Raw genomic sequence first — 27987 nt, forward strand, 5'->3', positions numbered from 1 at the left:
GTGATTGTTTTGATTTCTCCGTGGTGGTGGTCCATAAGTGGATTTGGTGTCACTCTCAGGTAAGTCAGTGTTTAATGAACAGTGTTGGGAAGGCTACTTTTAAAATGTATTCCATTACAGAATACAGAATACATGCCCCAAAATGTATTCTGTAACGTATTCCGTTACGTTACTCAATGAGAGTAACGTAACGGAATACGTTACTCTCATTGAGTAACGTATTCTGAATACTTTTGATTACTTAATATATTATCATGCTGTTTACAACTACGTGAATGTACTATTGCTGTGATTTATTACTGTTACTAAAGGTCCGCGGCTCCGAACCGTAGTAAAGGGACCTCTGACTAATACGTGGGTTCTGTGTCGGCTCGTAGCTGAAAACTAGCTTTACTTTGTTATCTGGGTCAACTTTGCTAGCCAGAGACAGAGAGAGGCGTTGAAAGGCTGCTCCAACAGAACTTATTGTTTCAGAGAAAAACAGGAACACGGTGTACAGTCGAGTCTTAATAGCTTACTTACAACTGGGCTCATCAGGCTCTCTTCTTGGCTGCAGTGGTTATTATTATATTTACATGCTTCCAGCTCCCGTTTTTGCTCGATGACAGCTCATACTTTTCCTTTTTCTCCCTCCCTCGCTCACAGACACATAACGTGTATGGCAGTCCATTCTCCCTGCAGCACGGACTACACTGCCCATGATGCTACATTCTTTAGAGCTATACTTGTAGCATTCTGCCTATTAGCTTAGCACAACAACAACAAAAAGGCCTCTCTCACCCAGGAAACAAGCAGAGCGAGAGCGGCACCGTGTAACCATGGCAACCATAACGCTGCCACCTGGAACAACAGAACGTAGCTGTCAAACAAAACCCAAACAGTCCTGACCCGCCACAATATGAAACAGGGAAGTACCGCCGTGTAATCCATTTATTTCAACAAAGTAACTGTATTCTAAATACCACCTTTTTAAACGGTAACTGTAACGGAATACAGTTACTCATATTTTGTATTTTAAATACGTAACGGCGGTACATGTATTCCGTTACTCCCCAACACTGTTAATGAACAAGGCTAAGTTATTTATTAAGGGCTAAAAATGTAAAATGTTAGTGTTACAATGAAGGGAAATGTTCTGTCCTGCAAGTAATTTTACTTTATTTTTAAGTAGTTTTATATTATGTTTCCTGCAAATGTTTTGTATTGCAAAGCTTTAATTACTTATTTGAAATATAAATCTAAAACATTATGTTGTAGTATTTTAGCACCAGCTCCATTATTACAGTGATATACACGTTATATACATGAATCAGTAATTATTAATCCAGTAATATAATGTTTAGTCCTGTTAAAGAAGCTCTCACATGAATCTTGTGGAGGACGTTTTCTTTTTCAGTCGTTCGTTTGCAGACCTGCTGCTGTGCTCGGGATCTCTGTCGGCCCTGTTTTGGCCCAGCTTTAGCTGTTGGACTGATCTCCTCACATTCGACTCTAGAATATTTTGGTACACAGAGGAGTTCATGGTCGACTCGATGACTGCAAGGTGCCCAGGTCCTGTGGCTGCAAACCAAGCCCAGACCGCCACGCTGACAGCTGGTATGAGTTTGTGCTTATATGCCATGTTTGGTTTTTGCCAAATGGGCACTGAGCATTATGGCCAAACATCTCCACTTTGGTCTCTAAAGAGGCATTGTTCCAGAAGTCTCCACCAAGCCGTGCTGCCGTGTTCTTTTTTTCCTCCTGGCAGCCATACTTGTAGCTTTTGCTTTTTCAGTTTTCTGCTCCTGGGACGATTGACAGCAGTCTTGAATGTTTTTCACTTGTTTCTCAGCATAGGATGATGAACTTCAGATTGTTTGGTCAAGTGACTGATTAGTATCTGACTGCTACTTACACTCTTAATGGGAGCAGTAAGATGTACTTTCCTCATAACTGCATATGATCCTGTATAATGAGAACTTTTGTGCAATAAGGCTGCTGCTTTAGTTTAGATTAAAACTTTCATTTAAGAGTAAATTCCTTGTTTGACCACTTGTCAAAAGTTCTTGTAGCGTGCTGCTTTTTCACGTAACCTCAGGGATGCACCTGGAGCAGCTGCACTGCGTTATGGCTCTAAAGCAGATCGCTTGTAGTCCCACCAGACCCACCGCAGTGAGTTTCAGACACTTCCCAGAAGTGGCAATTCACACTGCACCACTTTAAACGGTGCCAGGTCTTGTTTATCCCCCCCCCCCCCCAAAACTGACGCCAGGTCAAGCTGCAAAGAACAGATGAGGAGGGTCCAAGGAGAGTCTGGTCAGATTTCAAAATAAAAGACCCCATGCAAACTTAATGTGTGTGAGGTGCACATAAACGTGAAAATAATACCACAGTTTTTAAATCAGTGTTGTGGTATATTGTGGTTTTCTGGAAACAACCCCGCTTCTTTCTGATTGGGCTAAGCAGTGGTCCCTTTTTATTTGTGTATGTATATATATATTTTTTATTGTGTTTCAGTGATAGTTTTCCTGGACAATGAACTCCTAAATCAGGCTAGTGAAGTCAATCTTGCATGATTAGGATCTTAGCTTTTGGTCTTATAGATGCAGAAGACAGTAGGAGGGGAGTTTCTCTAGCCATTCCCATCTGCCTCTGACACTGCGTCGTCTTACAGATGTCATTACAAGCGAATTTGAGTTGCTATAACAGGCTAACTAGGATTTCTGTGATATGTCTAAATAATATGAAACCAAATAAAACATCAGCCAAACTTTAATGCGAAATTACAAAAGTACATCACAGTTTTTGAAAACAATCTTAAGCAGTATGTCAAAAGATACTCAAAGTTTAACAGTTTATTTATACAGTAGCAGGTCAGGCTGTTTGGTCCCCTGGCTTAAAATGTTACAATAATCACGTCCAGTTTTAACTTGTCAGAAGTGGAAACAAATGATCATTAGTCTCTTACAGTTCAATGCGTTCATGGTTACATATGTGACAAATTAAAGGAAAAACAAAAAAACCCTGACCCACGCAGTGAGAGGTGGCGGTGTGCTGGTCTGGGTCCACCTGAAACATTTCCATCCTGGTGGAAGTCTTCCTGGGTGACAGTGCCTCCACCTGGACACGAGGGCTCACAGTGGTTTGCGGGTGAAAATAAAGTTACTCATAGGCTGCGGCTTTCACAATCAACACATCTCAAGCCAAACAAACGCCTATGGGAGATTCTGAACAAGCGTTTTAGACCGTGCTCTCAACTCGCTCGCCATTAGGCTACCTGAGTCAATGCCAAGGTGCATTAAAGCTGTAGGTTTTTCCTTTAACTGTCATCCATCTGTGGGATCAAGAACTCAAAAGTCACAGCTGGATTCTTCTGAGAAAAAGAAACCAAACTTATTATTTTCTACTTTGTCTTGATTCAGAAACGTTTCAGTCACAGCTGAGCTGCAGTCTAATAAGACCGTGCAGTCGGTTTCTCATGACAGCAGTTTGATAATGAAGCATCCGATGAAAATACAAAATTACAAAAGTCGTGTACACAAAAAAAAAATAAAACATCTATTCTGTGACTCATAACATTTGGGTTAAAAATATTTATTTAAAGGGGAATCATTTTAAATATCTTTTTAAAAAAATTTGATTATTCTAAATGTCGTGAAAGAGGCACGAATAAAATTCACTCTGGACACGGCTGCAACTTTATATCAAGAAGAGAAGAAGAAACTGTCTGAAGAAGGAGGAATGGCAGAAGATCAGTTAAGCGTCCATGGACGTCGTCGTTTTGGCCGAGAGCAGAAAATTCACTTTATACGTCCCCTTCTTCCTCCTCTTCTTCTTCCTCCTCGTAGTGTCGGTTACGTTTAATCAGCTCCTCCACCGTCAGCTCCTCCTGCTCTTCCTCGCTGTCCCAGAAGCCCACGTCCTGAGACGACCGGCTGGCCTCCACCTCTGCCTCCGGAGAAGAGACTGCAGTCGGCTCAGTTGGAGTCTCCTGAAGTTTAGCATCTGGCATGTCTTCCTCCAGCACGCCTCCGTCTTCCTCCTCCATCTGCTCCTCCTCTTCACCTTGTCCTCCTGCAGCGTCATCGAGATCCTCCTCTGTGGGGAGATGATGGTCTGTAGCGTCTTCGCTCTTCATCTCCTCTTCCTGTTCTTCCTCTCCGGAGCTGGTGTGCACATCTACACAGCTGTCCTCGGTGGGGGTTTGGCTGTCTGACGACTGGCCGCCGTGCTGGAGGTCCATGCTGGCGGGTTCAGGACTCGGCTGCCGCTCTACCGGTGCACTCTGCTTTTTGGGCTCAGGAGCAGGAGGGCTGTCAGGTTGAGCTGCCGCGGTGAAGGGCATGCTGCGCTCCTTCAGGGGGGTGTTTCGACGCAGAACAGGTGAGCCCCTGGCTTCCTCTGGGGGTGTGGATGGGGAGTCTTCCTCTGGAGGCCACTTGGCTCTGATTGGTTTACCCGTGGAGACCACCTCTGTGTTGGCGGCAGCTCCACCGCGGCTGGGCGTGTCCTCGGGCTCAGTTTTTGGTGGCCAGGAGATCTTCAGCCTGCGGGTCTCTGTGGGTTTGTCAGCCTTCTCTGAGGAACCTTGTCCCAGAGCCTCCATGGTGGCCGTCAGGACGTTGACTTTAGCCAAGGGTGAGTCCTCCACACTGGGGCTTTCCTGGTCTGAGGGTGTGGCCGGGCTCTGGGCTGTTGGCTTGGTTACAGATGTCGGCGAGGCCTCAGCGCTCTCGTTTTTGCCCTCCCAAAGTTCCTTGTGCGGCCGGTGGCCGAAGCCCTCGTCGTAGTTTCCTTTGGCCTTGAAGAGCTGGGAGAAGTGCGGCTTGCAGTAGACGCTGTTGTGCAGGGAGGCGTAATTCGCCAAACTAGACCAAAACAAAGGACAGTTTAGAGAAAACAGACCTCAACAAAAAGAAGTCAAAGTCTTGATCAGGAATGGCTTGAAAGAGATTGTTAACGTCCTGGGTTCATAACAGGTTAAAATGGTACTCTCTGAAAAATGAGTTTTCAGAGTTTTGAGAAGGTTATTGGATATTTTTGATGGAATAAATAGAATCAAAATAAACAGCAGAACATATCTTTAAATTCTTTAGATTACTGGGAACACAGGACCTCGAGAAAGTTTAATTTAGAGGGTTTTTTTTGTTTTTTTTTCCTCCAAGTAACCCTGCAGAAGGGCTTTAAATGCAGTAAAATCCTTTGTAAATGTTCACGTGGGTGTATCGTCTGACACGATCTGTCGTGGCCTCACCTGAGATTGGTGTTGCAGTGTGAACAGCGGAAGCAGGAGCTGTGGTAAACGTTCTGGTTGGCCACGAGCCTCTCCAGAGGATAGACCGTCTTCAGGCACGATGCACAGGTCTCCCTCACCGGCAGACGGAAGTTCTGCACACGCATAAACATGATTTCCCCCCATTTTTAGTCACATATGGACACCAACAATGACTGCTGAGCCCATCAAACCTCCCCAAAGCTACTCTGTTGAAGTCTAAGAATAAAAATAAGGAGGTGGAGATGTGTGTAGGGTGCACAGGTGTAAATGTTTGTTGTGAGGACTCACCCTGGGAGTCTTTGACTGGGACGAGTCTTTCTGATTGGAGGACGCAGGAGTGCCGGGTCCTGAGCCTGAGAGAGAGCAAATAAGAAACATTTTTAAAAATGAAGAAAGGCAGTAATGCAGAACCAACACTAGAGGGAGCCATCTGCATATTTGATAAAGCCCTTCCACTTACAGGATTACAAACTAAAGCCAAGGACGGACAGTTCATACCGAGACTCGAGAACCTCACTTCAGCTTTTCATCACGAATCTGCAGAACTTACCGTTGGTCTCTGAGGTGAAAACTCTCCTGGTGTTCGGTTCAGACTCTGGACTCTGAAACGGGAGAAGAGATGTGAAGAAAAACATCACATACTGACACACGTTTAGATAAATGCGTGTCGAGATGAGCTGAAACTGACGCACTGGAACAAAAACACCTTCAGGCTATAAACTCTCACCATGTCCAGAGTGCACGGGGGGACGTTCTCCTTCTGCTTCCCACTGAAACCATCCAGCTGATCGTCCTGAGCGAAACAAGAAGGACGAGCGGAAAGTTAACAACGGAATATAAGCCATCGGCATCGCCTGCTTCATTGGAGATAAACCTACTGGGTATCACCTGTAGGGTTATTGTTAACAGAGCATCCACAATACTGCACACTGTGTGGGACTGCAGTGTCTTAGGTATATGTACCATTTGGCTCCAAGTAATTTTTAAGTATACAAAATCAGAGAGAGCAGGGATTTTTCTAGACAAGTCACTGCCTGTTGACCAATAATGCAGCTGGTCAACAGCAGCAACAACTCCAGGAAAAAGTAGGTCCATAAAAACACAATTACTACATGTGCATCTTAATCATGCAAATATCTTTGCTGGGATCACATGTGAGGAGTCATTTTGTTTCAACTCCATTAGCTAGTTTGTCTCCAAAAATCATCCCAGAAAATACAAAATTTCCCAGTGCTCTGCCCCACGGGTGTCCATTCAGGCCTGGAATAATTCAGGAACATCGGTGTGGTGGTGATGACACAGAGTTCACAACCCAGCTCGGCTCCACAGAGACCGATTTACACCGTTTGTTTGGAAATACTGTGGCTTTTTGTCAGCGGGCAGTGTGATTCTGCAATCTTAACTGCGCTGTCTAAATAATAAATAGGCTCGTGTTACAAGCGTCATGCACCCAAAGGTCATGCATGATTCATTTCCTGTTTCACGTTGAGCAAAAGATAACAGCTGAAGCATGTTTTTCACAGCAGGGCTCGCTCAGGCCAGTCAATGTCCATCCTCTGTAACTTAACCCAATTATTTTATAATGTGAAGGTATGCAGATCTTTTAAGGGCACGTTTTTTTAATTCTCTGGTTGATTTGTGTTAATTCACTAACCATGAATACTCCACCAATCTCACTTTCATTTCTGGTTTATAAATTTCTAATAAAAGTTTCCAGTAAGCCACAAAAAGCTCACATTGACTGAAGCGGGAGGGACTTCCTGTTTGGAGATGGCCGCTTGATAGAGGGCCATCCGATCACGGAGAGGCGTGGACTCGGCGAGGCTTCCATCTGCCAAAACACACAACACTGAGAAGTTATTGCCTAACAAACACTTCAGCTATTTTAACTCATCTTTGTGCGCACATCATGTCTGAACAGTGTTTTCTGTGCTTGCTGTAACCTGCAGACGCCACTTTTTTGGTACAGTTCATTAATCGTTGTGAATGCAGGCTGATGACGGGAACACGGGGTCAGGAGCTGCGTGCAGCGTGGAGGGAAACTGTGGGTTTGTCTCTTCCTGTGCTCTCTTAAGCAGTGGGCTGACCACAGCGCTTACACACCAGCCCGTGTCGTCACTTCGGAGTTTTTTCATTTCGGGGAAGGATGTAATCCATGCAGGAAGATAGCAGGAAGAGACTCTTTGTAAAGAAAAATCCCAAAGACTTTGTAAATCTGACACCGTTAACGAAGAGCTCCAGTTAACCTTTGACATAGCAGATGTCTTTCCGTTTGTTTTTCCCATCGCTCGTGTTTTTACTGTATGTGGTTAAAATGACTGCATACGCACACGAGGTGCCTTTTTTGGCTGTCATCACAAAAGTCAGACAGCTGCTGAGCAAAATGAAGCCACATTGAGCTTGATGGAGACCAAAACTGAGCTAAAAGAGGCTGAACTCTGCATTTATATCACTTCAGGGGACTCAAATGTGACTCCAAACATTAAAACCGACGTATTATTCACCAACTGACTGCTCTTACTGCAGACCTTCACTTCATCCTTTTCCTGATACAAGCTGTTTAAAGTCAGCCTCTTTTTAAGCCAGACAGCATGATGCTCAAGAATAAAAATAACCTCTGTAAACAGAACTCAAAGGGATCTACTTGATTCTGTTTGGTCAAAACTGCTCTGCCTAGAAAGTACATTTGAGCAGGCTTGCATTACATGCAGGTAAAGAGATTAAAATAGAGGCCAAAATGCACCAGATACCTAACGGCTATAATAAAGCTTTAAGCTCAGCAAAACAAAAAGCCTGGAAGCAGATATCCAAGTATTGGCTGTTGCTTCATCAGGTTATTTAAACATCTACTTTATTTGGTGCTTATGTTTCTCAGCTACAAGTAAATATCAAAACTATCACAATCATCTCAGAGTTTACCGACTTGTTAGCAGAGAGCCACACTTCTGGTTTATACCCGAATTCTAGGAAATTAATCATCTGTGCATTTATTTATTTATTTCCACCGCAGCCGTATATAAGATTGATAAGGCAGCTAATCATGAACCTAAACAATGAGAAGAGCAGCAACAACACGCTTCTATAAAGCTGAAGTGGACCGCAGAGTCAGCAGCTTTCGCTCTACTGAGGAGGTTATGTCACGGATTCTGGTTTTACTAAAAAGGAGCCCTTAAAGGTCACATGCAGGGGCTCGTTTTCTCTGGTTTCTCCTCCGTCATTTAAAAAAAGAAAAAAGGATGACCTGCCTCTTACATCTCAAAGAGTTTCACTTCCTCTTTAAATTAAAACCACCATGAACTATTAGCCAATGAAATGACTGAGTGCTCCGTCTGATTCGCATGTGGCGTGGAGGATATTTTAAGATTCGGCAGAGGTGCGAAGTAGCGCACAGCTGTCTTTTTATCCACCGACAGCAGTTTTTGAAGACGAAGCCATTCACCGACTTACATTCAGCTGAGATGTGTGTTACAGAAGGTTTCCATTCTGCCAATAATAAAACTGTCGCTTACTTTTTGGTATTTGATTACATTTAAATTTTGTCCACATCTAAAAAGGAAATGCGAGGCTCGCTCACAGATAGAATAAAGCACATAATAAGAATAATAAAGCACATAATAAGAATAATAAAGCACATAATAAGAAACATGCAACACTAATTTCACATCAGCCGTTGCCGTCTAGGTCATCTGGTGTGTGTTTTCGATCAGCTCTCAAACAAACTGCCCCTTAAAAACCCTGAAAGCACATTAAAGAGAAGCATGTACCTCCTAGTAGTTGGTCCATGCTGCCAGTGTTTCCTCGGCCTGTCTGCTCTCTGGATGCCTGCAACGGAAAAGACAGATGTAGAAAACCAACATAAGGCAAAGAGATAAAAACACATGCAGTCCTTTGATGCTCACATGTTTCACCTGGTAGAGCCAACAGCCTGGAAGCTAAAGCCCGACCATCAGAAAGATCAAAGCGGAGAGAGACCGAGGAAATGCAAAGGTAAGAGAATCACAGAGGTCAAGAGCGGCGTAGTGTTTGTGCAGTCCAAACCACTTTAATCCCCTTATGAGCTCAGTGTCTGAGACAAGACACCCCGTCTGTCCTCAGCCACCAGCCAGAAAACAAACCGATCACCTCTCTGCTGCAGGGCAGAAAAGAACACCTGCTGCTTTGTAACAAAGGAGCATCTGCCCAGAACGTGGGGAATTCCCCAGTCGGACATCTCCCCCAAACTCCAGGGCACAAAATCATCCGTCTCGTGCCATTTAAGGTACGGCTTACGCAACGGGACAAACAGCGGCGCAGCACATTTAGCCTTTAGGCTGCAGGGGCCACGGGGAGGATTTTGGCTTCGGCCCGAGTCCTGACAGGCTCGGAGCGTCTGCAGGCTTCGGCAAGTCGAGCTCAGGAACATTTCACAACAAAGCTGAGGCAGAGTGGCCTTACATCATGGAAAAAACTGGATGAAAGTATGTTTCAGACAAGTTAAACCTCATTTGTGTAACACATCTTCTTATCTTCTCAAAAAAATAAATGCATGAAGGTGAAAGAAGACTTTATTTAACAAGCGTTCAAACCTCCAACGAGCATTATCTGTACATCTTATCTGTTATGTGCCACAGAGTCAGCAAGTAGGAACTGTACGTATTTTGAAAAGACAAGAACAAGTTTTCAGTTAGACTGACCGTGAGCCTGTGTTTGTGTAAAGATGTTTTAGAACAAAGTGCTAAACTCCTGATATGACAGATGCGTTCCTTAAACTACACACTGGAGAGTTTTTAGTCTTCAAAGACGTTTTATATGTTGGTGCAGCGTCTGCAGTGATCCGTTTTGGCGAAGAGAGCCGAACGTGGAAGCGACGCTTCGAGTTACCAGTCGATCTCTTTCCCACCATCTATGGCCTCAAACTGGGTGTAGAAGGAAAGATCGCTGACAAGTGGTGGAAATGATCTTTCTTAGGTCGTCTGGGTTCAGTCTTAGAGATAAGGTGAAGAGCTCAGTCGTTCAGGAAGGCTTAGTTACGCTGCTACTCCTCCACACTGAAATGAGGCTCAGGTGATTCTCATTCTCATTAGGATATCTCCTGGACAACTCCCAGGTGAGGCATTTATGGCATGCACACCTTGGATGAGACCCCGGAGCGCACACATAACATGCTTGAGAAACTTCGTCTTTTAGTTGGCTTGGGAATACCTTACTGTGCTACCTGGGGGAAGCTTGAGCATCTCTACTCAGACTACGGCCCTGTGACGTGGACCCAGATGGATGTTTACATTAAACACTAGGGCTGCCACAAACGATTTTGATGGTCGACTAGTCACCGATTATTTTTGCATTAGTCGACTAATCAGATCATGCATCCACTGGACGTACGACCTACAGCTTATTGCACCAGCATGCATCTGCTCTTATATAACTATCATTAGCTTACAGCTTTAAGTGTTTAAGGTATGTGCTAACTAAAAATAAAGACAAGATGATAGTTTATTACATTTTAATGAAATTTGCAGATTGTTTCAGTGAAGTTTAACAAACTCCTTGCTATCTAAAATATAACAGGGCACCGGAGTATATTCTCCAGCATCTCACACTTCTGATAATCAGTTGTCTGCTTGACGTTTATTCAGCTGTGTAAAAACTATAACTTTAATCTCAGCCAAACCGATTTACTCAGGAACAAATAAAATACTAAAAAAAGCCAAACAATAACATTTTTAAGTTATCTAAGTGACTTATATATCATGTTTAACCTGAGTAGCGACGGCGGTGGGTTTGAAAACGATTTGCCGAGAGTCCGGTGTTCTCAGCGGCTTTAGTTAGCCTTGCCCCCAGCTAGCTATCGAGCTAATGGGTAACAGATGTCTCCGAAAATGTCGGAGCGCTTTTGAAAATATGTGGTGTCTTGATAAACTGAGCAGATATTTGAGGTTTATACAGTTACATTCTCGCCTGAAAATATGTTAAACATTTATTTTGTGACCCAGAAAGAATAATAAGAGTAATATTAAAACTAACTAGCTGCCGCCATTGTTGGAAACTGAGCTGGGCTGCGCTATGAATTCTGGGACACAGCTTCTTCTTCTTCTTCCGGCATCCTTGTACATGCAGTGCTGCCATCTTCTGTTTCCCTCCGTTATTACACTCTTAAATCCTACTACTTATTCCTGCGTCTTTTGTGATCTTACAAAGCTTCAAACGACGCGTCGACTATTAAATCAGTCGTCGACGATTTTGATAGTCGACGTAATCGTGACTAGTCGACTAATCGTGGCAGCCCTATTAAACACATTAGAAAATTTCATTTTTGAGGTCATCTCAGTGCAAATGTCCACCCCGTCTAAAGTTAATAGCATCAGATCACATTTCACATGAGGCGATTCATCTTTAAACTGTAAATAAAAGTGGAGACAGCGTCCACAAACTCACTACTTTTGAGAGAGAGAGGGGAAAAAAAGTGTTGCACTGGGAAAGTCCAGCCTCATCCTTTAAACTTTCGTGTTCACTCTTTGTGGGAAAACCTTCACAATGTTCAACTGCTGCTCACTAAATGGTGCCAGAGAATGTCACAATTACAAAAAAAGTGGCAAGAGTTCAACAAAAGGTGACAGGAAAGGTGTTAAATCCTCCAGCAAAATTAGAGAAACTGCAAAATCAGATAATTCTCTTCACATTGAATAACTCACATGACTCTAATAAAAAAAAAAAGATTATAACAGCTTAAAGAAGCAGGATTTCCAAAGCTCGCACCTCTAGGTTTAACCTCTACCCCTTTAAAAACTGAGCAGTGGTAACCAGATCATCACAGATGATGTAATCTGAGGGCGGGTACGGGGCAAATCTGAGAGTCTGAGTCAGGAGTGAGTTCAATAATTAATAATGCACATTATGGTTAAGAAAGAACTGAATCATCTGCTGTGAACAGGAAAACACACCAACACTCAGGCCCTAAGTGGGGCGTTAAGAACAGAAACGAATCACAACAAAGGAAACAGTCATCTTCATAAGAATGGATCTATTCCCCCGGGTGGATTAGCTTCCACAGACCGGAGGTGCAGCTTTGTGGATGAAGGGGAGGATGAGGAGGGGGGGTTCGAGACTGGTTTGCATGCATGCGTGTGCATGAGGGGTTGAGTGGCATGTAAACAAGCATACGAGGCCAGGTTGTGTCTCGAAAGGCTGGATCAGCGTGCCAGACAAAGAATCTAATCCTGATACTATTAAAGCTCCTAAACAGACAGACCGAGCGAGCTTCAGTTCCCCTCTTGACCCCACCTCACACACACCAGAGTCTACCAGAGACAACGACTTCTTCTTACACCAAGACTTACCCAAACAAAGAGCAGGAAGGCACCTGCGGCATCAGTTAACACCCTTTAAAGGTGTTGATATACCCAGTTCAAGCCACACAATAACACTGTTTTTAAAGTGAGCTGACACAGTTGAAAGGAGCTACTGATAAAGTCCATAAAGTGGACTCTGAGAAGCCTTAAAAGGCCCCTTTCAGCTGCTGCACAAACATCCTCGTCCAACACAGAAGTCAATAAAATAACAAGCAGGGAAAGTAAAAGTGGAGACTGTCTCAGAGCCGAACAAAGAAAGCCACAAACACCATATGTCATAGCTACCTCTCGCGAAGACAAATGAAGAGGGAGGACAAAAAAGCCACAGAGGATGAGGAGTCGGCGGCGAGACCGAGGGGAAGGCGGCTCTCACAGGGTTTGATCGTGTGTTTGAATCCAGCACCGGCAAGACCTGCAGCTCCAGAGCGGGGAGGCACAGACTGTGGCTTATCGCAGGGGAGATGTGGGGTAGGACCCTCTGGAGATGGCTTTAGGGGAGGGGGAGGAGGATGGAGGGCAGGGTGGGTGGGAATATTAGAGGCGACAAGGAGCAGGTGTTCCTAGGGGGTGCTGCTCAAAGAGGGGTGTGGTCGGAAGAAGGTGGGGATGATGACGGGAGTGTGCCGTGGATTTACAGATGGTCTTTCTTTTTTTTTTTTTCTTCTTTAAGTGTTTCACAGCCCCCCAGCATCAGAATAAAGCTTTGGGCCTACAGAGAGGAGCAATGTGGGGCAGGAGGGAGGCGGAGAAGCAGCAGCTGGTGCAGTAAGGGGGGTGACTCAGGGAGGTGACTCAGGGAGGATAGGGAGGCTGGGCTGGGCTGTGTGGGAGGGAGGAGGGGTGAGGGTCAATTAATTTCAGAGTGCATCGAGTCGGCCCAGAGAGGGGAGTGGATGTAGAGGGGGGTGTTTAGATAAGAGCTGGAGGAACGAATGCAGACAAACTCTTTACCGATCTGTTAGTGCGTTTAGCTTCTAGCTCAGAGAGGCCGATGTGAGCATGCTCACAGTGATGATGCTAACGTGCGTCACACAGACGACGATGAGGCTGGAGAAAGTAGATTTTGTTTGAGTAAATCTTCCCCCAAATTATAGGTCGTGAATGTCGATTCTGTTACTAAAGATGGTATAAAAAATAGGCGGAAACACCGTGATGTCATATATTGGCTAATTAAATCTCAGACTCAAAACTAGTGACCAAACCTATAAAGTCATCAGGAAAATATTTACGGGGGTTTAAATAAAAATAATGAAAGCAATTCCACACTGGCTTCATTTGTCAGATCCCAAAGCTACGTCTGCCTGTCACACCATCTAGGACTCCGAGTAATTCACACGATGGTGATATTTTGCAGAGATGTTTTTCATTTTATTATTAGGCATCCCCACCCCTTTGATATGAGGCATAAAGCAAGCAGCAGCAGGCAATTTGCACAAAAATCAGCCTGCATTAGCAGAATGCTAGGACATGCATCAGGTTTTAATTAAATTCAGACTCATTTACTGGTAAATTGAGTGGTACTTATAGAGTTAAGCACTTAAAGCATGTGGTTTTATCTACGCCCGAGTGTTCAAACATCCACTCACACGGATTCATAAGGGGCAACTCCAAGAAAACTTCAGCATGCAGAATGAAGGAGTCGGTGATTGATTGGCAGACAACCTTCACAATACCATATTTGCAAAAATAAACTTATCGTGCATCAATTTACGCAGAAAAAGTACTAAATACTAAATTTCGCTGAGGACCACCTCATGTGCAAACATCACAACATCACATTTCAGCTAATAGTATAGCAGTACTAAAAACAAACAGGGTCAGCGGAGGAGGAAAGTTAGGTCCAAGATAAAGAGCGCTTAGCATCTCCGTAATGATCTGAGATTTATCCGAAATGAATCCAAACTTGCCAATATAAGCCGTTTTATCATTTGGGGAATTTGCGAGTCCAGGAGCATTGGGATTACTCATTTTGCTGCTTGTTTGAAACACTTTCTGTGCAAAACACACCACACGTCATGCTTGGCTGAACAGCCAAGTTTTTGTTGCTTTTACACTTTTCCTATGTCAGCGCCAGTCAGCACACAGTGGAAAATTATAATATATGTACTTAAAAAATAAATAAAGTAACACTTTTAAGACTGTAAAAGGAGAGATTATGATGATTTTGACCTGGACTTGAATGCTTAAGTGCAAAACTGACATTTTGGTGTCCGGAGAACACATTTTGGTCAAAGTTGAAAGCTTTAGTGATTGCTGATATCAGTCCATGACAGTGCGAGAAAAAGCCAGGGGACATTAGAGGTATTAGAAATTGCCGTCCGAGATAACATGACTTCAAAGAAAAGAAGGGTGGAGGTCTTTGATGGGTGGTAGTGAGAGAGAGAAAACAGGGGCGAGGTGGACGGAGGGCTGAGGAGCAGAGAGTGGAGCACAAGGATGATTGATGAGGTGGGGAGGGGAGGCGGAGAGCTCTGACGGCCTTGGGGGGAGACTGTCTGACGAGGCTCAGAGCGCAGATCAGCTGTCTGCAGTCATGAGTCTGCCAGCCTGCTGCACCATGACATCATCTGCCCCGTGAAGGGAGCTCAACAAAGAAGCAGAGAGCCCGCCTCGGCCCTACAGTGGAGCCTATTGTACAAGCCCCGGACACTGTGTCTGCAGAACTGTATAGATCCTGTATTTCAGCTCGAGGATTTCCCCAAACAAGCCCTCCTTTGGAAGGACAACTATGCAGCGAGCAATAAAAAGACTCCTTCCCTCCAGCTCCCCAGAGTGCTCCTTCATCTCACTTTTTAAAAGCCCACATAGGAGGCGGGTGTGGAGAGGAGAGTGGCGGATGTCTTTGTTTAAACGCCACGTTTTACTGCACGTTTCTTCATCCCATGTTTCTTTACAACCCCTTCTTTGTCCTTTGTTAACAAAAAAAAAAAAAAAAAAAGTTTCCATGAAGAATCTGACTCTTAAACCAAAACTGAGAGAGTCGATCCTGCTCAGCATTATCTGTGCATCTTCCTCCTCTGTGCCACATCAAGACCTTAATATCCAGGTGCCATTAATTTGTATTAATGGCACCTGGATATTAATTTAATCTCTTCCTGGACTGAAAACCAAAGCTGCAGTTCCTCAAATGGCCACTTGAAGGTGGAGTTCATCCCCACCAGTGTTGGTCAAGTTACTTGAAAAAAGTAATCAGTAACTAATTACCTCTCCAAAAAAGTAATCCCATTACTTCACTGATTACTTATTTTCAAAAGTAATTAGTTACTTTTTAAAAACACGATTTACAACCTGAATAGGTGATAAAGCGATAGATCTTTCAGCCCAATTCTACTTTTTCTGCATAATCCATCATACAAAATGTAATCAAATGGAAAAAGTCTCTTTTTAAACTTGTTTTATTAGTTTTAATCTTTTAACTTTATGCATCAAGCAAAGATTTAATTATATGCAACATTCTCTGACTGGAAGAAATTTGTTTAACATTTAAACCTATTTTCTGCACATTCAGCACATAAAATAAAATAGTTTTTGTGTTTACACTCAGGTGTGCCGCAGCGGTCAGTGAAAGAATCCGCGAGTTTCTCTGTGAATTTCCCATTACGTCGTTGCGCACTCGGAGCTTGTTTAGGGGTTTTTTTCGGTGTAAAAAGAAGTTTTCTTCCCACGCACAGCGGACACTAATGTTTTTGTCACTTTTTATGGAATCAAACTCAAAATAAGGTCAGTACTTCCACGCTTATACTCTCTCCCGCACGTGATATATTATCCATTGTTGATCTGCACACAGCTGTTGTCACGAACATCGCACTCGCTTACGTCACTGTCATGAGACATTCTCGCAAAAAAAATAATAAATAAAAAAAATAAAATAAAATAAATCACGGTTTTAGTAACGCAGCGTTCCTACGGGAAAGTAACGGTAATGTAACTACCGTTTTTGCAATAGTAATCCCTTACTTTACTCGTTACTTGACAAAAGTAATCAGATTACAGTAACGTATTACAAGTAACGCGTTACTGCCCATCTCTGATCCCCACTGACCTACATTATAAAATGTCCAATTTCACAACAGAATTAGAATCAGTATATGGAAGCACCTTAAAGCAGCGGTCCCCAACCCCCGGGCCACGGACTGGTACCGGTCCATGAATCGTGAGGTACCAGGCCGCGAGAGTTGAGGCTCAGGTGTGAAATTTATGGTTTTCAGGGTTTTTAATCATTTTTTTTTATCGTCAACTCTGTTTCCCTGGATCTTTTCCCGTGTGTTTGGAATAAATCTTCATTTTTTTTGGTAGTGGTTTTATTTTGTTGTATTTATCTGCGACACCTTAAAGGCCAGTCTGTGAAAATATTGTCAGACATAAGCAGTGGCGCAAAAAAGTTTGGGGACCGCTGCTTTAAAGCATGTTAGCATCAGCTGAAAACTGAGCCGTCCAACCCTCTCCTCCAAATATTGGGAGCAGCATGAACACGAAAGCTGAAACTTCAAAAAAAAAAAAAAAAAATTTTTTTAAAAATGAGCAAACACATGGAGATAAAGGGAAGGAAAAACCTCGGGAAGAACCAAGCCTCTTGGGGTAACCAAGATGACAAGAAATAAACCAAAGAAAGCCAACAAAATCACCATTTTCACCTTTTTGTCAACAGTTTATCCTTTCTGGTCTAATGACAATTTATACATTTGTAACATTTTTAAATACCGAGTTCTTCTTCCCACTGAGCACCACACACATCAAACAATCAAATTTAATAATAAAAACATTGAACCTCTGTCAAAAAGTGAATCAACATTAAGTCGAGTTGAACTGCAGAGCACACGTCTTTCACTGGGTCCCATTATTGACGCCCATGTTATTGTTATGCTGATGACTCACTTATTTTCCTTATCTCATCTCTCTGATATTTAGAGCCAGATGTCTCAAAATTTCCTACGTCCTGGTGTATTTGCCCCCCCCCGAGAGCTGGACACAGCTTTTATTTCCAAATAAGCCGTTTAATCATACCGTGTCTAAATGAAATGCATTTTTTCCTCCCTTTCTAGTGGCGTTCTTGAAAAGGTCATACATGCTTTCATTCCCACATCTTTATTAACACATATTATGTGGTCATGTCTTAAATATTTAACTCACCACTATTAAAGCACTCATTAGCTCACACATATGAAGTTTTTTCCATATTTAGTGTCTAATCACCACATTTTTAATTACTGTTCCAGTTTGTAATGAGCCCTTTAACTGGAAGTGTTTTTGTTATATTAGTATTTTTATTAGTATAACTATTACTTTTATTATTGCTGGTGTATTTATAAGTGGTCATGTTTATTTCAGTATTTTTACATTTACATAACTTCACAGTAGTTAAAGGCTAAACCCCAAATTTAAATCTGTAAAGCACATCGAGTACGGACTCATCAGTTCACCTCTGAAAGCCTCGCAGTGGCTCGTCATAAAATGGTCACGGCGTGGCTCTTGTTAATGTGTCACACTTTGGAGTACGAGCACTTTTCATTTTAGCTGATGCATGACTGGACGTCAAATTCCTCGACTTTTATGCTCCACAAACAACAATTAGCTGCCTCGGGGAGCATGAAGCAGAGATCTCTCAGGGATCTTTGCAGAGAGAAATGTGCGAGTCAGCTGAGTGTGTGTTTCTTTTAAAGGAGGAGGATGTGAAGTGGGGCTACACCATGTGACTATCAGCATGACGGCACTGGGGGGGATCTGACTTCTTTGAGAACAAGTTGACAGTTTTTGGAAGCCCAGACTACCAACTTATCTTCTCAATTTCTGATTAATTTTAATGTATGATGCTTCATCAGGGGAAGGCACACGAAGCTAAACTAGGTACTCGTGAAGATTGTAAGTAGAGTAAGCTGTGGAATAAAAAGTTTCTATATTAAGAAACAACTTTAACTAAAAGTTGAAATGAGTTCAAACTCACTGAGAAGCAGTACTTGCCTTTTCTGGGCTTTCTCCTTTCTCGAACATCATCTTGAGGCTGTTGAGGGGGATGCTGGGCTTCTCGCACTCGGGCACTTCAGCTGCCGATGCCGCCGCTCCCTCCTGCTCCTCTGACTCTCTGCTGGGCTTCGCCTCCATGTCCGTCATGTCCTGGCTGGTCTCTCTGGTTACTCTGTGAACCTGGATCTCTGTATCCTGGTCCTGTGAGACTACTGTAGTTTTTAGGGGGTCTTGCTGAAGCTTGATTTGGGATGAAGGTGCAGATCTGGAGCCTGGTAACGTGCTGACTGGAGTCCGAGGGGCCTGAGATTGGGATCTCTGGATGCACGGCGGTTCCTGCTGTTGCTGCTGCTCCCAGCGTTTCTTTAAAACACTCAGGTTCCCGCCACACAGTGTCGAGGGTAGAGCTTCCACAACCTGAGCAGGAAACAGTCACTCGGTTAAATTTTTTACCTCTGTAGCAAGATATGGACATAAAAATATTGGATATGCAAAGACTGAAATATATTTCCAAACAATGCAGAGCATTTCTGATTATACATCCAAAACCTTTCTGCTGTCATATTTAGTTTTTGTGTCAGGAAACAAGAAAAGATTCATATCTGAAAAGACAAGTCGATGTGGGTCAGATGCACAAGTCTGTAATGCGCTGCAGTGCAAGTCCAGTTTTCTGTTATTGTAAGAAAGTCCTGGGGAAAAAAAGTCATCTGATGGTAAGCTTCAAGTCTTATTTTTGTCCAGTTAGCCATTCAAAACAAGTGTAGCATCACATTTTTAGAGGAAGTACACGCTAGAATACGTCTGGTGTTTGTGCAAATTAATCAACTGTTAAATCACCTGACGAGTTTGGCTTTAAGCCTCCAGGCCAGAAGAGCCTAAAAAAAACGATTTAAGCATAAAAAGTCTATTAATTTATATTATTTACTGAAAAATGTCACAAAAAACAAATATAGACTCTATATGTTAAGAATCTTGAATCAGAAAACTTGTTGAGTGTCTGCTTGAAAATGAATTAGCAATAAAAATGTTTCCACTCAGTAAATAAATCACCCAATGATCTTTAACGCACGAGAATGAAGAGATACAAGAACTACAAGAACCTGGGACTGACCCGACTGTAACTGTAAAACATGTCCTGCACACACTCTGCTGGACTTTCTGTTGTTTTGGTCATTTATGACTCGGATGCCTCGTTTATCTACGAAGGTTGTTCTAAACACGAGTCAGCGCAGCTCTTATCTGTCATTTCAGGCGTTTTATCGTCACTTTGGGCACCAAGTATCTGCCTTCAGGCTTCTGCAGCAGGAAATTTTAATACTCCATGGTTCACTGCAAAACATTGCAATGCAATCTAATTAAAGTCTGCATGCATGCATTTCACAAAACCTTCCATCCGTGCTTTGCTGGTTAACTTCGAGAGTTAACCAGCTCTAGTTTTGTGTATCGTGCCGATGCAATGAGATGAAAAGGTTGCTGGGTGAAGAATTCAAACACAGCAGAGACCACAGAGAAGATAACCCTCATTTTTACTGCCAACCACACAAACAATCACACAACAAACTGTGATGACTCACAATTTCTGAGGCTCTGGCAGAGGAGACTCCCACCGAGGGATGCTAGCTGCTCTCAGTCTGTTTTTAGTTTAGTCAATAAATTCCATCAATGCTGGACACGCGCCACTTTGACTCTCCCGATTTCTGAATGACGCTAAAAACATTTATACTAAATCAAACAGCATCTGCACTGACATTAAACTACATGTTCGCATTCTTGCAAGCAGAGTGTGCACAGTCTGAGCTAGGTAACAAAAGGAAAAGACATGAAAAGGAAACAGGAAGTCCTGCATGAAAGACAAAAGAGCCGTGAGTTGCTCTGCATGCGCATCTATAAACCTGGAGCTGAAAAGAAAGCTAGAAAAACTTTTTACCTTTTGTGTGCGTGTGTCAAAAACCTGAGAGTGAGGCAGACGACCTGGCTGTCCAGTTGAAAATGCTGTGAAAGTGTGTGTGCTGGTGTCTGCTGACCGGCTGGAAGTGCTACAGGCTGTCCCAGATGTGAGAGGCTTGAGAAGTGATCAGAATGAAGCAACTAGCCCACCCCCCCTTCTACGACAGAGGAAAGGAAGGAGGGAAGGAAGGAGAGGGAGTGAAGGGGGCGAAGGGTGAGGGGGCGGGGAGGTAAGGAAGGAGGGAGAGAAAATCAGAAACAGACAGTCGGTGAGGGAAAGGAGGGAAAATAAAGACAGGAAATGTGAAGAAGGTAAAGGGGAGGGAGGTGGAAACCTTCGAAAAAATAAAAAACTCTCAAAGAACTGCACAGAGACTGAACCTGGATAAATACCAATCTCCTGATAAGCCTCCCGGGCTGGTATTTACATCTGATGTTTAGTTTAGAGATTGGATTTGATAGGAACACCTTTAGCTCTCAGGAAATGAGGGATTGCCAGAGAAATTCGACAGAACTGCCATTCAGCATTTACACGAACAACAACAACAGATTTGACACCCTGAGAAGTTTGACGTGGGGAAGGAATGCAAGATTGTCTTTAATGATGAGATGTTGTGCAACCTGGTAGAAAATACCAGGGAGAGGGGGCGGGGTTTGGGTTTGGGCTTTACAAGGCAACTTCAGGCTTAAGCTCAAGTTTTCAGGGTTAGGAAGGTGTGAGAGAGGAGATCAGCGAAACCCACCACCTACTGACCGATCACTTCTCTGGACCTCATCGCACAGGAGGGTCTAAGGTTTTAGAGGCAGCAGAGTTTTCTTTGTATTGATGAGGATCAACAAGAAAACTTTGCTTATATAAATCCTCTGGCTGCACGTAGTTATAAAGCAGCTTCACAGTCGTGGCCTTAACATAGTGACCATGTAGTTGGATCCACTTTTCTGTTACTGTTTACAAGAACTTTAAAACAAAAACAGAAAAAAAAGACCAGGCAGCTCAAACCAAAGTCTTGCAGAACTAATCCACATGATATACACAGTAACTGAGACCTGCTGTAAAAAGTGGCTCTGATTTGATATTTAATGAGCCTTTAATTTGCTTAAGAAGTAAACTCAAAGCAAAGAGTGACCGGCGTATAAAGCCGCCCATTTACCGTCCTAACCTGAAGCTACGTCCACAGTTACATCTGTTACATCCACTTTACTTTCTAAAAAAACCCCAAAACAAACAAACAAACAAACACAAAAAAAAAAAAAACCCACGAACATCCCACCTACAAGGATACTTTGTGAAAAATATCTCCATCCACATCTAAACAAAATGACAAAGCAACAGATGATGATTTAACCAACTTTACAGAAATGTTGGCCAATCAGAAGCCTAGTTTAATTCTATTTTATTTATATGGGGACAAATCATGACGACAGCAGCATCACAGCCGAGCAAGAAAATATTATCAGGCCAACTAAGACAGCTGAGAGGGGAAGAAGTGATGTTCGGACAGGCAGTGTGGTGGTACTACAACAACAACAACACGAACACGTGTGCGTTTGTGAGAAAGCATGTAAAAACTGCAAAACAATATTTGATTCACATCCACCACTACAGAAAATGCTCTTACACTAAAGAGACACACACCTCTGATGCTGCAAGAAAAAAAAAGTTAGTTTCTTAGAAGGTTTTTAATTGTTTTACTTCATTTTCAATGACTTAAAAGAAACAAAGGGGTCAAAAGTGTAGAAAAGGCTTCCCGTGTGTGGAAAGGGCCCGAGTCACCACACCAGGTGTGACGGAGGCTCCTTGTTATCAGTGCTGCAGAACAGCTGATGCCAAAAGTGATAACAGAATAATTTCACTGCTGGAACTTGCTGCATGCTGGAGATGTTTCCAAGATTAACGTCTCCAAGCAGTTATTTGAGTCTCCGCCAGCCTGAGAGCAGTTTAGGGTTTATATTTTAACACTGCATTTGAAAGGCCAAATATTATCCTTTCAACTGCTCTGTTATTAGCTGACAGCTGGAGTTCCCTTAATAAGGCTTTTAATCAGCTTTCAGAATGAGTCACATTACTACAGTCGAGATTTCCACACAGAAACAGAGTAAACATAGAGCAAGTGAGGTCACTGAACTCCAAATTCTGAGAGAGAACGAGGGTTTGGTCTGTGCATGTCCACATAGTTTTCGGGAAAATGTTAAGAAATGATGTTTGGCAGCAGAGCATGTGGGTCTACGCAGTAGTTTATCTACAGTTTATACTCGTATGAATATGGGGAATGAGAGTTTTCCCCTCTGTGAATTAAAAATAGAAAGTGTCGAAGCTTTTTAGATTAAAAAAAAATGTGGCACATTTGGGATACTGGACTCACCGAATGGAGTTCGACTTCTGTGGGTCTGTGTTAACGAGCAGCAGCATTAATTAGCAGGTACTGAGGTCTAAACATGGCAGCAGGCTGTGTTTTAATAATAGATACTGGTGGTTCTGGTGCAGGGAGTACTAGGGTGGAGAGGGTGAAGCACTTTGTTTTTCATTCTGAAATTTAACTTGAGGCCAAGTATTGTATCCGTGATAGAAAACACTTCTTCCACCGCTGGGAAGCAACGAATCTTCACAGACATACAGGAGTGAGTTTGAACGTACGCACCGTTTTCTTCTTCTCTATGCTGCCCTCTTCTGCTGCCATCTGGTACCTGTGGAGGACAAAAACTGCTTCAGATAAACAATAACTGAGAGGATGAGGCCCAGTGAGGAAGAAGCAGTACTGCTTCACAGGAAATTCATTAGAAAAATAAATAAACGTTCCCGCTTCTCTCCAAAAACAATAAATTAGTTAATGTGTTAAAGTAAAACCGTTTGGAAAAACGTGTCGTCTTGCAAAAAGTACACAGAGGAAGTGGATACATTGTTTCAGAGTGAAACTGATTTTATTTAAGATAAAGTATTTTAATTGATTGAAGATTCATTTCCTGTTTTGTTTCTGGACCCTGATAACCAGCAGGAATTTAGTGGATGGTAGCAAAAAGTATGTGACATTAATATTAGCCATCAATTAATAACCCACAACAGAGCAAACATCATCACACAATTAGTGAAACTAATCATTTTCATCTTCTCATCATTTGCTCTGTTAAACAAAGGGAATTATGGTCCTTAATTTCTGTCTTATATTAATGTGTCTGCTGCTGAGAGGTTTACAAGTTTTAACAAGTGACTCGTTCTGCTTAATTTCTCGTGTGTGTCAGGTGAAAGCTGATTTGTTGACAAGCAGGCTAGAACAGGGAAGACAGTGGCAGCGGATTTCGCCGGGGAAGTTCAAATAAAACATCAAATATGAATAAATGTGGTATGAAAAATACAAAATTCTCACAGTGGACACTTTTTATTGTTCAACACTTCAGATCTTCAGCCTCAGACCGGCTGTACCACACATTTTAGCCCCGAACTGACAACAAACACGGCCAGTTTGTAGCTGAACCACTGCTGTTCTTCACAGGTGTGAGACAAAAATCATGTTTGGCTCAAAGCCTCTCAGCTGTGCTGAGGAAACATTAACACTATTAAGCCAGATGTCGCTGTTTCTGCACAGAGCCAACAGCAAAAAGAGACATTTTATCTAATCAATGAGGACAGCAGCCAGCTTTAAAGACCGACTCTTGAGTCCTGCACTGAATGTTTAAGTTTTGCTAACAGAACCTAAAGACTAGATTTTACATTGCTGGTTATGCAGGTTTGTTTTTTCCACTCCTACTTGGTGAGGAAAAAATGAGACACTGCAAACATTTATGAAGAAATGATAATGCCACCAGAGAATTAATTTGGATGACATTCTTCATTTCCAGCTGCCAAGATAATAGGATAGCTCACGTAGTATGAACTTTTGCTTTCAAATCGAGGCAGGTGGTGAACTTATTTCCAAGTGGGTCTCCTCCGCCTGCTGCAGAGCAGATCTCAGGTTTCTCTTACCTGCCAACCCCTGATTGTGTTCATTTTTGTCGTCATGGCTCTTGCAAATAGTGAAGTTCTTTCGCGTGAAGACTGTCAACAACTGGTAAATGCACTCACTTCCTTATCTGATCTGTGTCTACAGTCTACAGTGTCTTCTTTTTCTTTTGACCCACTGCACACACACAAAGAGCAGCTCTAACCAAAAGCTTCTCCCATTTCAGCTGATCAGCAGTTTTCTTCGTGTAAATTTACACCAGCAGCATGATGGAAAACCATCTCAGGAGGTTGTCGTAAAGAGTGACCCTGCAAGGTCTGTCTTTAGATGTGAGAGGGCTGCAGAGTTCAGTGGTTTAAAAATTTGTTTTTGTGCATAGTAAGTGTTAAATACAACATTAATGTTAATCAGGAAGAAACACACAAAAACCTGCATATTCCCACTGACAGACTACTACTATCACCTAGTGGTCAAGTTGATCAACTACCGTGCATTGTCTCAGTTTCCAAGTTAGTCACCTGATATGCGGTAAAGGGGGATGCCCTGAATGGTGAGGGGCCTCCATAAAGAATCTGATCCTGTTTTACTCTGTAAAGTCTGAAAACCACACAGGACGAGTGAAACTGGAGCAATTCGTTTAAGGTCGACAATGTGATAGTCACATCTTTCAAGAAAACGGGAAACTGAGAAAAGCTGAATGGCAAGAAAACATTGAGAGGAAACCTATGACCTAATTTGTGCTCCGAACGAGAGCAGAAAACTCTGAAGTGTAAAAAGTCATGACAGATCTGCTGAGTGGCTGCTGGTAAATTATTAAACTTAAGGTTGGACTTACTTGGAGAAGCGTTCTGCGATGGCGGTGTTTTTACCCCGGGCAGAGACGATTGACAGCTCTTTGGCGGTGACCCTGAGCGACTGGGATGCCCACTGCCTGCGGCCGAACGGTGCAACGGAGGCCATGTTTGCTGTAGGTCTGAGTGATCGGTCTGCCTGTCAGCTTTCCAGGAACACAAGTCGTACCTCTGAGAGGAGGGGACACAAATAGAAGGAGCACCTTCAGCCAATTAAACACTGAGCTAAGGCAAACGAGCGCGTCGTCTGGTGCCAGCTTCGCTTCCTTTCGCCACTCTAAATCCAGCTCAGAGGAACACCCTTCCTGTGCATTCAAATTTTTATGACACTCATCTCATGGTGCTAAAAACAGTCTGGGTCTGAGCATTTAAATACAGGCTTTTATATCAAGGGAAGCAGTTTGTTTGTGTGCGAAACTTCACAGAGAATCAATACATTTTGTCACACTGCACAGCTAGTCCATGTTACCACTGCAGCACGGAGCGGCCTCTGCATCTGAGTCAGAAAGTCAATAGACCGCGTCACACAGCCATTGACCATCTGTTCCCCGCTCTGACTGAACGCCAGGGGCGACTACCAGCAGACAAAAAACAACCGATACGCCTGCAATACAAAAAACCCCCTCTTGTATACACTCTCCCTTTCACAGGAAACAGACACACACGTCTCTACCTGCTTGGCTCTTCTGCAACATCACAGCCTGATGGCCGTGGGCATGTGACTGCATGCAGCCATAACGGCGCCTCACCGCTAATAACCGTCATCCGAGAGAGCTACTCACGCTCTGGATGAATGAAAGAATGAGACCGGTGACGCAGCCGCCTTGGGGGTCTCTACGTCACTCAACAGGTGGACTATAGTGGGATGTTGCCATATTAGGAAAGGTTTGTGCATTACTGTAACACTGTTGAGTGTAACTGGAATTGTTAAGCAACACCCAAAGAAACTTGGGATTTGTATATAAACACTAGGCTCAACTCACTATAAAAGACAATAAAAGAAATTAGAGGTAAAGGGTACAAACAGACACAAACAACCTGTCTGAAACCACATAAATACATAAATGCACGAGATGTTCATACCAAATTTGTTTTAAAAGTACCAAGTGAAAGAAAACTGAAGGCCCTTTTCAGTTGTAGATGCATATATAAGTGAAGTCAGGAGTTAGTGCGACTCCATCACTGTCCTCCTGCTGCTACAACTGGTGCAGGTGCTCCAAGCTGCTACAGTGGGATGCAGGTAATTAGCATTTTCATTCCCAAATCAGCTTGGATTTAAAAACCTGTCAGAATTCAGCAGTGACTGCTTGGGCCCATCCCATAATACTGATACAGCTCTCATCGTTTCCAATCATCCAAAAACCCATTCAGGTTCAAACCATCAAACTTGTGACATCATTACCAAAACATTAGTCACCTGTTGCTTCTTATTTAGAATCACTTGTTTCATTTCCCCAGTCATTATAAACGAACAACTTTCCTACATTTAATGATTCAATGATTCAGATCTTTTGCTAATATTAACAAATAATCAGATTAATAATTAAACCAAAATAAAAAAAAAAGTCACATAAATGAAATTAACAAATGTAGGGCAGCTTAAATATGGCAAAAACCCACCAATCACATTGATTTTGATCAATATTAAAATCACAGTAATGAAAAAAGAAGATTTATTAAACTGACAAAAGAAAAAAAAATTGATGATTAAGTGAATTTCCAGTAACTTTGATTATAATTCTCTGATCTAACCTTGGCACAGTCTGGTGTGAGGCGATTTAGACTGAATGAATGAATACACTGAAACAATTCCACAGCACTACATTAAAAAGTCAGAAAAGCGAGGACGACTATTCCAGCCTGATTCAATTCAACTTTATTTATATAGCACCAAATCACAACAACAGTCACCTCAGGGTGCTTTATATTGTAATGTAGACCCAACAATAACAGGGTCGACCTTATTATGAGGTCTTTAAATGTCATGTTTCACCCAGCAGTGACTCTAAAGCTCAAAGACACCCAACAAAACAGTCTAAAAGCAGCATCCCGTCACCCTACTGAGGTGATAACAGTCAAATGTTAAACCACTGGATTTAGTCTAGCCTGATGCTGCAGTCACGTCATGTGATCACAGCGCTCCCTGCTAACATACAAATGAGGGGCGATAGCGACTCCAGAGCGTTTCAGGTCACCACTGCTGCTGCCAGATGACAAACAAAGCAGCTTGTAAAACAGAGGCGGCCCATGCAAAGCTGAACTTTAGCAATAAAAACAGTTGAGAAAAAAAAAAGAACAGAGTTAAACTGAGGTGAAAATAAGAGGGGCGGATGTCTGACCTTAAACTTCACAAGTACAAAGACCACAGTGATGCTCGCTTTTAAATTTGATACAGAAAGATGACAGTTTAATGTGGCATTTTCCTTTCTAATCACTGAAATTGTAGAAAACTTGAGAACAAAAAAGTTTTAAAGAGTTTAAAAATAAAACCACCAACCTGTGACTGTCTGTGTTTTTGACTCAGCTGTTTCAGAAGTCCACTGCTTGAAAATTTCCTTCTCTTTTCACTTCCCAGCTGCTTTCATTGTGCTTTTGAAAAGAAAGGGAAGTAGGAGGAGACTAACCACTCCTATTTAACTCCTCTCAGCCAATAAGAAGCAGGATTCACTTCCACCTGGCAGGTATGAGCTTCCCCTCCCCTGCTGATCAAC

At 42.8% G+C, this 27987-nt stretch overlaps 1 protein-coding gene across 2 annotated transcripts; it reads right to left on the minus strand.

The window, feature by feature from the left end:
• Nucleotides 1-2733: 2733 nt before the first annotated feature.
• Nucleotides 2734-27973, minus strand: lima1a (LIM domain and actin binding 1a). 2 transcript variants are annotated; one of them, XM_087833343.1, is made up of 11 exons: nucleotides 27774-27973; nucleotides 25261-25447; nucleotides 23130-23175; nucleotides 18541-18960; nucleotides 9019-9076; nucleotides 6991-7085; nucleotides 5982-6047; nucleotides 5805-5856; nucleotides 5543-5607; nucleotides 5234-5367; nucleotides 2734-4847 (listed from the first exon to the last, which is right to left on the minus strand). In XM_087833343.1, exons 2-11 carry the CDS (start codon nucleotides 25383-25385, stop codon nucleotides 3785-3787), a joined length of 2124 nt encoding a protein of 707 aa, XP_087689469.1. In that variant the 5' UTR covers nucleotides 25386-25447; nucleotides 27774-27973; the 3' UTR covers nucleotides 2734-3784. The 2 variants fall into 2 exon arrangements, with proteins under 2 accessions (XP_087689469.1, XP_087689470.1); XM_087833344.1 differs by lacking the exon at nucleotides 27774-27973 and having other exon boundaries at nucleotides 25261-25635.
• Between the last annotated feature and the right edge of the window lie 14 nt (nucleotides 27974-27987).

Source organism: Neolamprologus brichardi, chromosome 20 (assembly GCF_056152115.1).
Source record: "Neolamprologus brichardi isolate AB-2024 chromosome 20, ASM5615211v1, whole genome shotgun sequence".
NCBI lineage: Eukaryota > Metazoa > Chordata > Actinopteri > Cichliformes > Cichlidae > Neolamprologus > Neolamprologus brichardi.